At 34.3% G+C, this 14423-nt stretch overlaps 1 protein-coding gene across 1 annotated transcript in view; it reads left to right on the top strand.

Moving 5' to 3' along the window:
- Positions 1-14423, top strand: part of LOC126969094 (voltage-dependent L-type calcium channel subunit beta-2) — a 269340-nt gene that overhangs the window by 45573 nt on the left and 209344 nt on the right. Inside the window, exon 3 of the mRNA XM_050814402.1 lies at positions 12707-12832. Coding sequence (XP_050670359.1) covers positions 12707-12832 — 126 coding nt within the window. The remainder of the gene's footprint in view (positions 1-12706; positions 12833-14423) is intronic.

Below are 14423 nucleotides of genomic sequence, written 5' to 3' on the forward strand. Positions count from 1 at the left end.
ATTTGTATTTGAAGTTTCGTGTGTTTCCTACTACAGTTCCATTCCATTCGTTTCGAAGTTTCGTCCCGAACGTCAATGTTTGACAATTCGAATTTTTAAGCCTACTCTAATTCATTGACGTTGCGAACGGAAATTTGAATATGACAGTTTGTTCAGAATGTTAACGTAAATTTGACGAAACCAAATGTGTTACCTTTTGATTTTCGCTTGTGTGGATTTGTTGCAAATTCGCTTCAAATGGCTTGAAGAATGCCTTTAATTGAGGCTGCTTTATGTGGAGAACATTAATTAGAACGTGGAAGGAACCGACGCCGCTTATGCAATCTATTTAATATTAGTGTAATTCCCGACCTAGAGTTTGTAGGAAATTACAAAATAAAATAAATTATAGCATGCTGTGTTTTACATAAGTTATGTATCATGGTTGGTATTAATATTCCCAAGTTAATAAAGGATGAACTCAAATGTGAAAGAAGCAAGCGGTTTCCCTCTTAATCAGCTGCGTCTTCACCTCAAGCTCTACAGGCAGGTCGAAGGGCATGAGCTGCATTAGTATAACTGTTAGGAAGGGCAAAGGTAGAACTTTATCTTCTTCCTTTCTAACAGTAGTGGTATTGCTATCTTTAGTGACATTTATAATAAGTTTTATTTTTGTTATTATTAAAAGAACAAAAATTATTTTTTATTTAATTATAACAGGAAAACTTACTCAGATTTTACAAAGAGTACCTACTCAGACATATAAAATAAAAAGTATAGCTTCATCATCATATGTGCAGTAGCAAAAGATGTACCTATAAAAGGATGGTAATATGTAGAGGCCATATATTTACGTGAAAAAACAAAGAAATAAGTATATAACTGATATTTACATAAAACTTTCTGATAGCACGAGTAGGTATCGCGATTGCGAGGTGTGTTAAAAAGCACAATAAAAGAACATTTATTGAGAACTCTTTTTAGAAAACTTTTATAAAGAATTCAAACAAAAAAACATATGCGACAAGTTTACATTGTGTCTGTAATACAGATAATTTTGGTTGTCATAAGTTACTACCCAATATTAGCATGAAATAGAACTCTTCAGATTAGTCGGATTAAAATAATGTTCATTTCAATCGTTCACCATTCGTTCACGAATATTGTCTATTGTTCCGAACTTCGTCGATGTGTCCGAATACTTCGAAGCTTCGTTTAAATTTCGTTCGTTGACGAAGTTTCGATTCGGACAAAGAGAGTAGACCCCATCCTCGGAGTGCAACCCGTTATTTTTTTTTAATTATTATAAAACAGTGAATGTCGCAGTTTTTGTTCAACTTAGTTCCAACTTAAATAGTTGTAAAAATAATATTTCATAATGTTTAACATTGTAAAGTACGTATACGTTTGAAAGCAGGTTTTTTTTTATAAATTCATAACATTTCAATATATTTTTTATTTAATTTTATAAATTTATAAATATTGTAATATCAAGATTCGGTTAAATGTTGTCCGCCTAAGTAATGATTGAGTAACACATCCAATAAATATCATCTTTATGTAGATAAAAGTAGGACAATTTGGTATTGATAAATTATAAGAATCTTGTTTGGGTTGTCATAAAATGGCGTCGATTTAATTTAATACTATTACAAATCATTAATTATTATTTATACATTTTATTGCACAAGTTTTATAAACACAAGTGAAGATTCTCACGTTCTTGTAATGTCGATACAATTTGGTATTCTCGTAACGCTATTATGATGCTTAATACCATTGTAATAGAGTATCTTATCCAGTTGTAAATATTTTGCGTATTGCACCTGACGCACGCATGTTGACCCCCCCCCCCTCCTCTTCACCCCCTGCATTGTCCCAAACACCCCCGCTTGTACCGTTTACAAAAAATAATATGATAACTCGTAACTGAATCTTTTGTTACGGTGTTTATATGAAATTGCGTGATTAGTAAAATTTGGATGCGGCAGTTTTATTTTTGGATATAATTTACTTTGTTTAATGGTATTTATATCAACGTTTGATTTACTTCATGTATGGTCTTGAATCTCCATGACGAGTTAGAGGGCGCTTAGAGCGACTGAGTTTTATTATAATATTACTACTATGAAACAAATGTAAAAGCCACAATCGCGTGATATTGCGGGAAAAAAGAAATTTGATTTGAAATAATATAACGTAATATTATATTTAATTATAAATAATAATAATAATATTGACATACTTTTACACAAATTATCTTGCCCCAAACTAGGCATAGCCTGTACTATGGGTACAAGACAACGATATATTTAATACAATGTGCTAACTTAAACATACATAAATACATATAAACATCCATGACTCGGAAACCAACATCCATATTCATCGTATAAATGATTGCACCTACCGGGATTCGAACCCGGGACCTCTAGCTTAGTAGTCAGGGTCACTAACCATTCGGCTATATAGGTCGCCATTATTTAATCATTTGCTTAATATATCATTTGATTCACATTGGAACAAAATTGTAAAGATTAATTGCTCTCAATACGTAAATTAGTTTAAATATGTAATGCCGCATCTGTTTAATATTCTTCTAACATCTACAAATATAGGTGCACTTTCGTTTTTGTGCACCTCAGTCACTTTGGCTCACAATTTGGTCTTTTTTTCGTTAAATTCGATTTATCTTACGGTCACTGCGGCATTGTGTACCTTCGTAAGTAAAAAATGTAAAAGGATATCAGCTAGAAGTCACGTTTTAATGTGTTTTTTTTGTGCATTATGGTCGATATGCGATGCTGAGGTTCAGCGGTGTATGGATATATTTTACAAGACTACTTTTTGTTTTATAACATCTTTATACAATGTTCCAAGGAGTACAGGCATAATTTTCAAAAGTCGCCTTTTATTTGAAATCCTGATCTGACACCATACCTAGATAATGCCCAGGTCTTTCATCTCCTGTGACAATGTCATAAACAGCATTAGAATGTCCGTGGTCGTACTTCATTAGCATCTGTGAGCACTATTCCACGCGAGCCCGCTTCTGCTCGGCTGTCGGTTCATGAAGGATCCAACGACAACAAAGTTACCGAACTTTCAATTCTTCATGTAAAATTTTCTGAATTTGGCTGATACCAATCCCCAATAGTCCTCGAATTGTCTCATAGGTAATCCGCGGGTTTTATTTAATTAGCCGCTTAACAGTAGCCACATTTTAGATTTAATGAATAATGCAATTTAATTACTTACAATAGTCCCCTGAGGTTCTTGCGTTTTTTAAGGATGCCTAGGTTGAGACTAGACGTTGAGATTTTGACGTTTTACTCCTATTTCCGCCCCTCTCCCTTTCTGTCCATTGCTATCTTTTTCCATAAGTTTCCTGCTGTCACCTTTATGTCTTCTATCTACCTTTACCTTTGATGTCCTTTTCTCGTTTTTCCTATTGGCGCTTACCACATAGATGCCTCCAAGATCCATCTATTGTCTCTACATCTTGCTCCAGCCCACTTCCACTTTTCACATATATATACAACAACAGTCATATTATATCTCTAATCGTTAAGACAGCGTTTGTAAGAAACTTTGCAAATCCGACAAACACGAAAAAGTGTTTTCATTTTTCGGGTTAATAAATATCCTATGAAATCACAAATATTGTGAATACCCCCTACAACCTCACGGACTTTATATTATCTTTATAAGATTAGTTAGTTTAACTAATTCAGAATGCATCTGTAGGTCAAAACATTTTGCCCTGTGCTTCCTCGGGCATAAAATGAAAAGGAAGAGCTAGGAGCAAGGGTGTCGTAAGAGGCGACTTAGGGCAGATTGTGCCGGCTAGATTATGGGTACGACAACGGCACCCATTACAGCAGTAATGTGTAAGCATTATTGTGTTTCGCACTGAATGACGCCGTAGCTAGTGAAATACTGGGCAAATGAGACTTAACATCTTATGTCTCAACGTGACGAGCGCAATTGTAGAGTCGCTCAGAATATTTGGGTTTTTGAAGAATCCTGAGCGGCGCTTCATTGTAATAGGCAGGGCGTATCAATTACCATCAGCTGAACATCAGGCTCGTCTTGTCGCATATTGTCATAAAAAAACAAAGACTCAAATAGTTGAACCTAGACACAGAGGCAGCTTGCTCTACCGGTGGTTAGAAGCCAATGAATGAAAGTTGTAATTATGTTAAATTTCTCATATAATCTGTAATAATCTACGGAATTTTAATGACACCAATTTCGTATTTTAATAGGCTGTTGACTTTATGTATCCGTCATAATGTTTCTCATTTATATTCGATTTCATTTAATTATAATTATGTTCTTTTACACACTCAGATTATGGTGACAAGATTTTTTGGAGGGAAAATTTCTTTTGGCGAGCTGAGCACTTTATGTTATGAATATACAACGGGACGGTGCTACCCATAGACACAGCTATAGACTTACAATATATTATATTTTTATACTTTCGTATAAATGACCTGACAGTTCGATAATATTAATCTATACATATAAATAAAATTGGAGTGTCTATTTGAAATATTGAAAAACCGTTTTTTACAACATGTATATGAATATATATATACGGTACATACAAAATAACATTTTTTACAATTTTTGTCAGACAAACAGACGTCTGTTTGTTCCGGCTAATCTCTGAAATGGCTAGCCGACTTTGACGGAACTTTGATTGGCAAGTAGCTGATGTAATAGGGAGTAACTTAGGCGACGTTTATTTTAGAAAGATAAAGTAATGTTGCAATGTCCAAGAAACGGCTAAACTATACAAATAATTGATAGGCAAAACGACGTTTGCCGGGTCATCTAGTTAATATGTATATATAAATCCAGTGTCCTGATGTTTGTTCTCAGTGAACTCCTAAACTAATGAACGGATTTTAATGGGGATTACTTCATGGAGTCAGTTTAGTCAAACTTGAGAGATAGGATAGTTTTTATTTTGATTTGGGACCCATACTTATTTTTATTTATAATATTTGTTTTGTATGGACATATTTTCTATGAGAGGATTTATTGCTGCACGGTTTGACAGTTTTGCTGTGAAACAATTTCATTATAACAACATGGAGCATATTATACGAAGCATTTCGTGATGTTATGAAATATTATTGACAAATTCATAAAAAACCAGTATTTTATTTAATATGTATATATCGGGTCAGTATAATAATATTAACACATTTTTACACGAATTATCTTGCTCCAAACTAGGCATAGCCTGTACAATGGATACAAAGAAATAACTCATGCATCAATCAACATCACATAATTTTTTGCACCTACTGGGATTCAAACCCGGGACCTCTAGCTCAGTAGCCAGGGTTTAATAAGTATTACTATTTGTATTATCAAATAATGCTGCATTAGTGTCTAGAAAATTAAATTATCTATACAATGAAGTATTTATAGAATTTTATTCAAAAATACTAATTATCCTGTATGTAACTAGCGGGACATAAGAATTTAACAAAGTCACTTTCAAAAATTTTTTCACCATAAAAAAATACCTTAAACTAAAAATCGAACTAAATTTTCGTTTGAAATTAAAAAAAATAAAAGGGCGCCGTAGCTATGTCTAAGTCGAAATTTCTACATATTATGGGCGGTTCTGCATTAACAGAGCAAATCACTTTAAATCAGAATAGGGTGGGGCAAAATAAGTCGATTAACCTAGTCAATAATATTTAATATCGTAAAAATAGAATCTTGTTATAAGAATAACAAAAGTATTATTTACATCCAAATACAGGATTTATCGCTCGACCTCTGCCCTTCTTGGTTTTTGTTAATTGTAAAACGTTCGATATTGTACAATTCACACGTTTATATAATGTATGCGGACATTAACACATATACAGAGATCAAGTAGAGATGTTACCCACTCGTACAGTCGCGCTGTGTCGCCATAAATAACAGATATTCAAATCATTTCGATATGTATCCGCGCCGCAATTAACGTAGACTGGTTTAGATAGTGATGTGCTGCGTTGATGTGTCGATTAACAATGTGGTGTCGATTATCACTATACATAAATAGTGACGTAGAATAAAAATATTAAAAAAAAAACAAATATCAGCTGTATTCAAGGAGTTTTTATACGTGTCATGTATGAAATACATGGAATGAATTATGATCAGTGGTTTATAATGATCCGAATATTCATGATATTATTTATACTAAATAAAAGTCGATATTTACTACTATTTACAACTATGTATTATCCTATTAATATTATAAATGTGAAAGTGTCTGGATGTATGTTTGAACTTCTTTAACGCAAAAACTATAGATTGGATTTTGATGAAACTTTACAATAATATAGCTTACACACCAGAATAACACATAGGCAATTTATTATTTATAAAACTATCGCGTGAATTATACTTAATATGGCAAAACAACGTTTGCCGGGTCAGCTAGTATATTATATATTTGTCACTAAACATAGCTGTGGTGGCTACGACTAATTCATGTGAAGTTCACTCAGTGACACATGACACTTATAACATCAGTTTCTACAGATGACATCTAATTGGTTTCTTTTTTCAATGCAAAAAAAGATGATACACAACACGATCTTTAAAACGTCTTCATACTCAGAACTTTGCCCTGCGTTTGCACTTAGTAGTATGACCACTAGGCTCCAGGATTGAGCTGTTTTAAACCCATCTTCCTTGTTTTTCTTATTAAGTATGAGGACAAAAAAGTGAATAGATCACCTAATGGTTAATTAAGTGATCATTGCCTCCCTTATTCTGTTACAGAGGATCCAGATGAGGGTACGCGCTTTTATAACGATTCCTTTGATGAAGTTCTTAGTGTTTCTTGATCTCTATAGCTTCCTTGATTAACCGTAAATAAGCGGTGGGTTATGTAGCTCAATTCAATAGTTTTTACTGGCTATAAGTAGATATCTCGTTACCGCAGCACTTTTAGGGTTGTTCTGTTCTATTGTCTAATCTTGTACTCAGAACGGTAAAATGTCTACGTTCCGCGTTGGTATAAAAGTTAAGCATCACACGATGTATCCAGGTAGATAAGAGGTGTGTACTTGCTCCTTGTATGGCAAGGAATTCATTTCGATACAAATAATTGGGATACCATTTTTCTCCAACCACTGATTATTGTAAATTAATTTTTTTTTTAAAGTAAAATAATATTGAAAAAAAAAAAGGATTGTGTGGTTTTATGAAACCACGGTAAAAGTGAAACTTTTTTTCACACTATAGATATTTAACTAAAAAATTTTGGAATAATATTAAATTAAGGGTATAAAAATCGCTTTATCAATCTTAATTTTATACTTGTAAAATTGGAATGATAATGGGAAATAATAAAAGTAGACTAAGTCTCCAACTAATATATTTATTGAACTCTGTGTCTTAGCCCTGGTTAAAAATATTGATTGACAAGGATTACATTAAATACTCAAAAACAACATTTATATTAAACACTGACAAAAACAATCAAGATAGCATGGAGCACTGGCGAAAATGACTAATAGTCTATATACTAAACGGTCATCTGCTGCGAACTATAGGCGCCGCCCGACCGTCACGCGACATGCAACACACAGCCGAAAAAGTTTGAGACGATGTAATAAAAGTTTCACTTTAAAAACAAATCACTTATATTCTACAAGAAGCAACATCTGAACAAAACGTATAGTTTCTAAAGTATTTTATCGTAAATAAGATTAATGTATCGATATGGGCAATCACTAGGGCCAAAATAAATATGGGTTTATTCGCTATCTAAGCCATAATGTGTAATGAATCTCGTGAGTACCTATGGAATACCGATTCGCTTAAGTGTGGGTATGGCTCCAATAAAGAAGATTAATATTAGTACCGGTTTTTATATCGTGTCACCGCACTCCCATAACGAACAGTTTGTTTCAAAATATTCTTAAAGATAACATTCGTTATTGAACTCCGTAGTTTATACAAATTTTTACTTACTAACTAGTTGCCTCGGTATTTTCTTTGATGTGATAGTTTTGAAGTAAGGTATATGCTTTTTGGCGCGTTAGGGAAAATTATCAGTGTGAATTTTACGATGCGCCCGCGGATCGTCACGCAAATTCGACACCCTGACGTTAGCTGGTCATCTAGAACATTTTGGTATCATACTTCACCTACCAAACCTATGAATGCCATTTCAATCAATATATAATAAAAATTTAAAAAAATATTATGTCTCTCCAATTGTATAACAAATAATTTTATAATATTTAATTACGAGCTATTTAACTGCTTGCGTACATAAGTAAGTACACGCAAACTAATTTCTCAAGTTTTGTAAGTTTTAAGTTAAGTTTCAGAAACGAGAGACAAATTAATAGAATTTGGCTCTGAGATTACGGATTGGTCTCCGCTGCGCTCCAACTAGATACCGCATTGCCTAGGAACAATAGATGTTTTTATTAAGGAAACTATTAGATGCTTGTGTGCGTGTCCTCTTGACACTCAATTGCATCTTTAAAAGTTTGTAACATACGCTTCGTGTTATTTTACATTGAAAGTAATAAAATACAAAATGCTTACTGATGATATGTGAAGTGTCTTTTTTATTTCTAGTAGAATTTAAATTTTTAGCAAAGTTTGACTGAGCATGTGGCACGTCAACGGCACACATTGTTCGAGACTGGCTCGAGTAGGCCCACTTGGACGTAGATTAGTTGCCGAACTTTACGACTATGCCTGCGGTATCTAGTTGAACCGCAGCGGAGACCAATTCTTAATCTAAGATAACAATATTAATTATATCATTGTTTTCAATCTTAACTTTGAGTTGAGTTACCTGACAGTTCAATCGGAAATTATCTCGTCCAGTAAATTTCCAGTCCATTTCCAAATGAAAACACTTGTTTTAATTCTTTTAAAATTATATTTAAAAAAATGTGCGACATTTAAGTAATGTAACTACTTTTCTTGCATGTAAAATTATTAATTATCAACACTTGCCCATAGCAACAATAATACAAGAATAATTGTATTTTTGGCTTGTTGTATTCGCTCCATCTATTTATATTTTATCGTAAAGCTCTGTGGTTATGTTTTGGTCAAATTATGAATTTGGCCCAGATTGCTACACCTACGTACGATGTATGGCACAAATGAATTTAAAACGGAAACATTTAACAAAAATGGATCGTTCCGAGATGAGGTATTATTGTCATTCTTTTATTTATTTACTTTCAGTCAGAACAAAATCTTAATGTGCGAATAACTGATTCGTTTTAATATGCTATACTCCTTAAAATATATTTATATATACTTACAACTATGTTTACAATACTGTGATTGCGTTAAATTAAAACTATCATTACGTGGAAGCGCAACAAGAATACTGGCAGCATTTCCGCGTTGGATAGCTAGGCTGATCCGTTGACCGAAACAGTTGCCAGCGCTTGGGTTTCCAGTTACATAAGTACACCCAAATTTGAGGTTCATAGATAGTACTTTGTACATTCTCCTCTGGGCCCCACGGGCCAAGTGTTCCAACACCAAATACCACAAAGATGTAAGACTCACTAAGACCAACATATTTGCGACGCTTGCTGTCTTCAGTAGTCAAAGCAACAGCCCCAGCACCAACTGACGTAACTTGGATATGAGAGGATGACGCAAGTCGCGTCCCACACCATAGCCCTCCCCCATTCCCAAGTTATCATAAAATTATTTTGAGTTTTACCGAATACATTGACAAAAGCGTGATGATCTATATATATATATATATATACTGGCTGATCCGACAGACGTTGTTCTGTAGATGATTAAATAAAAACTGTTCTATAGAAATTTGCCAATAATATTCCAAAACATCAAGAATCATTTCGTTAGAAATGCTCCCTGTTGTTATAATTGTTTCACAGCAGAACTGTCAAACCAATAAAACAAATATTGGAAATAAAAATAATTATGGCCCAAATCGAAATAAAAAGTATCCTATCTCTCAAGTTGGACTAAGCTGCACTTCATGAAGTAGTCCCCATTTAAATCCGTTCATTAGTTTTGGAATCCATCGGACAAACAACGTGTCACGTTATTTATATTATATATTAATTAGATAAGAGATTTCCACTTATATAGTCACTCATCACGATATCTCTGGAACCATAAGCCGTAGAGACTAGAAATTTGGCAGGAATATTCCTTTCGCCGAGTAGAGGTCAGCTAGGAACGGATTTCACGAAATTCCATTCGCAGGAGTTTTTTTTTATTATTAACAGAACAACGTCTGTCGGGTCAGCTAGTATTTTATATTTGGAACAAGTGGTTGCATGTTCTTTTTTATTGCTAAAGTTAGTTGGTACAACCCAGCCTTAGTGTTTTGAATAATAAGCCACGAGCTAACGCACACAATAACATCACAATGGGTCTTGCACTATCGGGCTGTTAGATCATCTATAAGCTAGTATATTCTAAGACAATGGTTTGACCCTATTAATATTTTTATAGAGCAAATGAAAAATTAGTACCTACATGTCATTTAGGATTGAATCATCCGCGCGCAATCATGGGAAGTGTTCACCAGCCTAGCGAAACTCTCTAAGAAAAAAGAGATTCACTCGATTGTATGAAACGTACTGCATTGATAGATTGACAGATGACGGCTATAATCTTGTACAAAATGGATACGGCCGATATCCACTACGTTTAAAGCGTTCGCTTTCAAACCTGGCCAGATAATTATTTCAATTATCATCAGCTGAACGTCCTGTTCGTCTGATAATAGTTTTTTTAATAAAAATATACTTCGTCGCCATACTGTAATTACTACTATTTGAAACTGATGTCAAATCACTGCACGTTTAATACTAAACTAAATTTCAATTTTTTCTTTGGCAGTACCGTCTCTTATTACGTAGTATTTACATCCTCTTTGGGTTTAGTCGGAGTTTTACTATATCTTAATAATATCTTTAAGACCTCTTGCTTTTATAAGATAGAGAATCCGGGGGTTCAAGTAGAATGACAGAGAGAAAGAATAGTTATTTGTTCAACAAGTGACCAAAGTTATTTTTTGCTGCGAGTGCTAAAGGCACGAGACAACAAAAAATTGCTCTCGTGTGAAACATGCAACTTTTCACCTCGACTAGCGAGAAAAGTGTTATAGGTTTAAAGTAAGAGAAACAATTAATATAATAAATTTTTGTGACAATGAGATAATAATACGCTAGACTTAAATGATTTTCGGAACGCACCGGATCGCATTGCTTATATTTTTTAACGCGGAGTTATTCCCGGATGTATGGTCTCGCAGCAAAAAGAGTTTTTTCTGCGAGTTTTCACGTACCCAGCAATAGCGTACAGCCCTATTCGTGCTGGAGAGGTGAAAAAAAATATTTATTCGCTTATGTCAAAATGACACTTATGAATGATAAATATTGTACGAACACTTGGGAAAAGTGAAGCTTCCCAAGTGAAGCTTTAAGAAGAAGTGGCGAGAAGTTCATTGCCACTCTTAACATACTATTTTATACAGTGTATGTAAAGTGATGCATGAAAATTACTCAAACATTTTGACTTAAGAAAGAAAAACGAAGTGATTAATCATAGAAAAAGAATTAAACAGAGTACTTAACTTGTGCAGTAGATACATAAATTCGTATACACTCTAAATAAGTAAAGGTATTATATCATTAATGATAAGGTTCTCTGCCAGAAGTATGAGGCCAACAGTTGAGTTCAGTCGTTGGAAAGCGCGTGTTTTGGTTGCAAAAGGAGTACATCATCATCCCATTGTAGGCACGTGGATGGTCTAATATTTGCAATGACGTTCTATACATATAGTGACAGTTAACACACGACTAAGGGTGTGTATAAATTACGCGCGGCAGCCATGTTTGGTCTGATTTGTCCTTCAGCCAATATGTTGATATAAATTTAGTAGAACGAGGTTACGCAAATAAATCTGAAAACAAATTGTTTTTTGAACGAAGCGTGTCTTGAACCCGCAACCTCTCGCGTTCTGTGCGAACGATCTTTCCAACTGAGCCAACCGTTCGAGTGACATATCGTCTATTAAATCTTGTGTGCTTTGTTCAACTCTCAGGATGTGGATTCATCTACAGGATCTATTTACAGCTTATAACCAGTTGAATCCCAATATTTGCATATTAGAAAATTGACTTGAGATGTCGATCTTGCAAAGATAGAATAGAACGAGATAGCCACGCGCGGCAGTCGATCCAGCTTGAAAGGCCCCGGCAACTAAATAGACAAGTTCATTGTTGTACACCAAATAAGCAATTACTTTAAAATGTTTGGCATCTGGAGACTCCTTAGAGCCTGCAATACCTTTTTCAAGTATCAAAATAGTCAATTTCATTGTTAATTGTCCATTTTTATGTATTCACCGTACGAGCCAATTCACTAAGACTACAGCCGTCCCAACTGCGCGCGAACGAATGATAGAAGCTCCATTGATGCGGTCTAAAAAGCCGACAGCGAGCGGTTCGGCCCGCGGCACGTTTTAGCGCGGCGGCATTTGCCGCGCGTAATTTGTACACACCTTAAGGAGAAAAGTGTGTTGACATTATCTTTAAGCACACTTTTGCCGTTTCGCTATCAGACTGCGAATGATATGATCTTATATATGTATAGAATATCATTGAATATCTGCTTGCTTGGAGCTTCACCTCACAGCTGTAGTGTCACTTAGGTGTAGTGTCGGATACAGGGTGGCGACAGGCGCGGGCGAGGCAAGCGACCTTCGGGCAGCTCAGCATCAGGGTCGCTGGGCCGCGGCGCGCTGTCAGACCCTGACCTGCAGGGACGACTGCAGCCCAACCTCACCGCATTCTGGGTTCGTAGTCACACTTTGTATTCCTTCTCTTTTTGGATTAATGGACTACTGTAACAGATTGTCAGTTGGATTTATCTTGTGAATAAAATTGTAGATTTTTTTACAGCTTTTTACTAAACAATTAAATACAAGAAAATCAACATCTATACACACAATAAAATATTTTTGTAATTCAAAATAACAGCTTGTTACTAAACGGTTAAACAATAAAATCAAAATGTATACATAAGAATAAAACTGTAGTGTTTTCACCATACGGTATTACAAGAAAACCAACATATATAAACAAGAATAAAATTTTGGCGTTTTTGTAATTCAAAATAACAGCTTTTTACTGTACAGTTATACAAGAAAATAAACATTTATACAAAAGAATAAAATTGCATATTTTTGTAATTCAAAATAACAGCTTATTATCGAACGGTAATAAAATAAAACCAAGATCTATAAACATATAATACAATAAAATCAACGTTTATATACGCAAGGATAAAATTGTAGTGTTTTTTTTATTCAATATATTCAACTTTTTAATAATCGATAATACAAAAATCTATTTTGGAAGCCTTTTATCTGTCCGTCTGTGCGTTTGGGCTAATTTCTACAACGAACAGTCATATTTGTTTGACATGATGATTTAAAGAGTAATTTAGAAAAAAAATGTTGTTTACAGTTCCAAAGCAAAGTTGAGAAATTTACGAAGCTGAGCTGCAAGTTCATTTTATATAAAAATCTTCCTTTAATATTATGCAAATTTTTTTAATTTGTGTATGATTTATTTTGGAGCGAAAAAATCTTTATACAGGCGTATAATACATTGAATTGTTAATAAAGTGGAGCTTATTTAAATCGAGACAGACAATAATATTATATAGATTCAATATTGCACACTGTTACAATTGTCCATCTCAAGAGCGTCTACAACGAAACAAAAACTATAAATTGACTCAGAAAATACTTATGTATTGTTATCGCTGAAATTTTAACTTGCTGTAGACCTCTTGTTATTATTTACTTATAACCTTTTATTAAGGATTGGTCTCCCCTGCGCTACAACTAGATACCGCACTACCTAAAAACAATTGCTATTTAATTACGTCAACTATTAGATGCTTGTGTGCGTGGCATCTTGACACTCAATGGCATCTTTCTAATTTTGTAACATACGCTTCGTGTTATTTTACATTGAAATTAATAAAATAAGTATTTACTGATGATATGTGATCCCAGTGTCTTTCTTAAATCTTGTTTTTACTACGCAACCCGGCGTTACTACGAGACTGGCTCGAGTACGCTTACTTGGGCGTAGTATTACTTGCCGCACTTGCGACTACGCCTGCCGTATCTAGTTGGAGCGCAGCGGAGACCAACCCTTGATCTAAGCTTATAACGCATGACACATCACCCTTTTCTTGCACCGCTATGCCTTTGTCCATATAACATAGACTTAAAATATATTAGCGTATAGACGATCTGACAGCTCGATAATGAGCGACCTATTCTGATTTTTTTATGTGTGCGTTACCTAGTTTAATATTCAAAATACTAAAGAGCTAATGCTAATCCGAAGAGCTGTTCTACCTGATTCCTG

The sequence above is a fragment of the Leptidea sinapis genome, chromosome 17 (genome assembly GCF_905404315.1).
Source record: "Leptidea sinapis chromosome 17, ilLepSina1.1, whole genome shotgun sequence".
Taxonomy (NCBI): Eukaryota; Metazoa; Arthropoda; class Insecta; order Lepidoptera; family Pieridae; genus Leptidea; species Leptidea sinapis.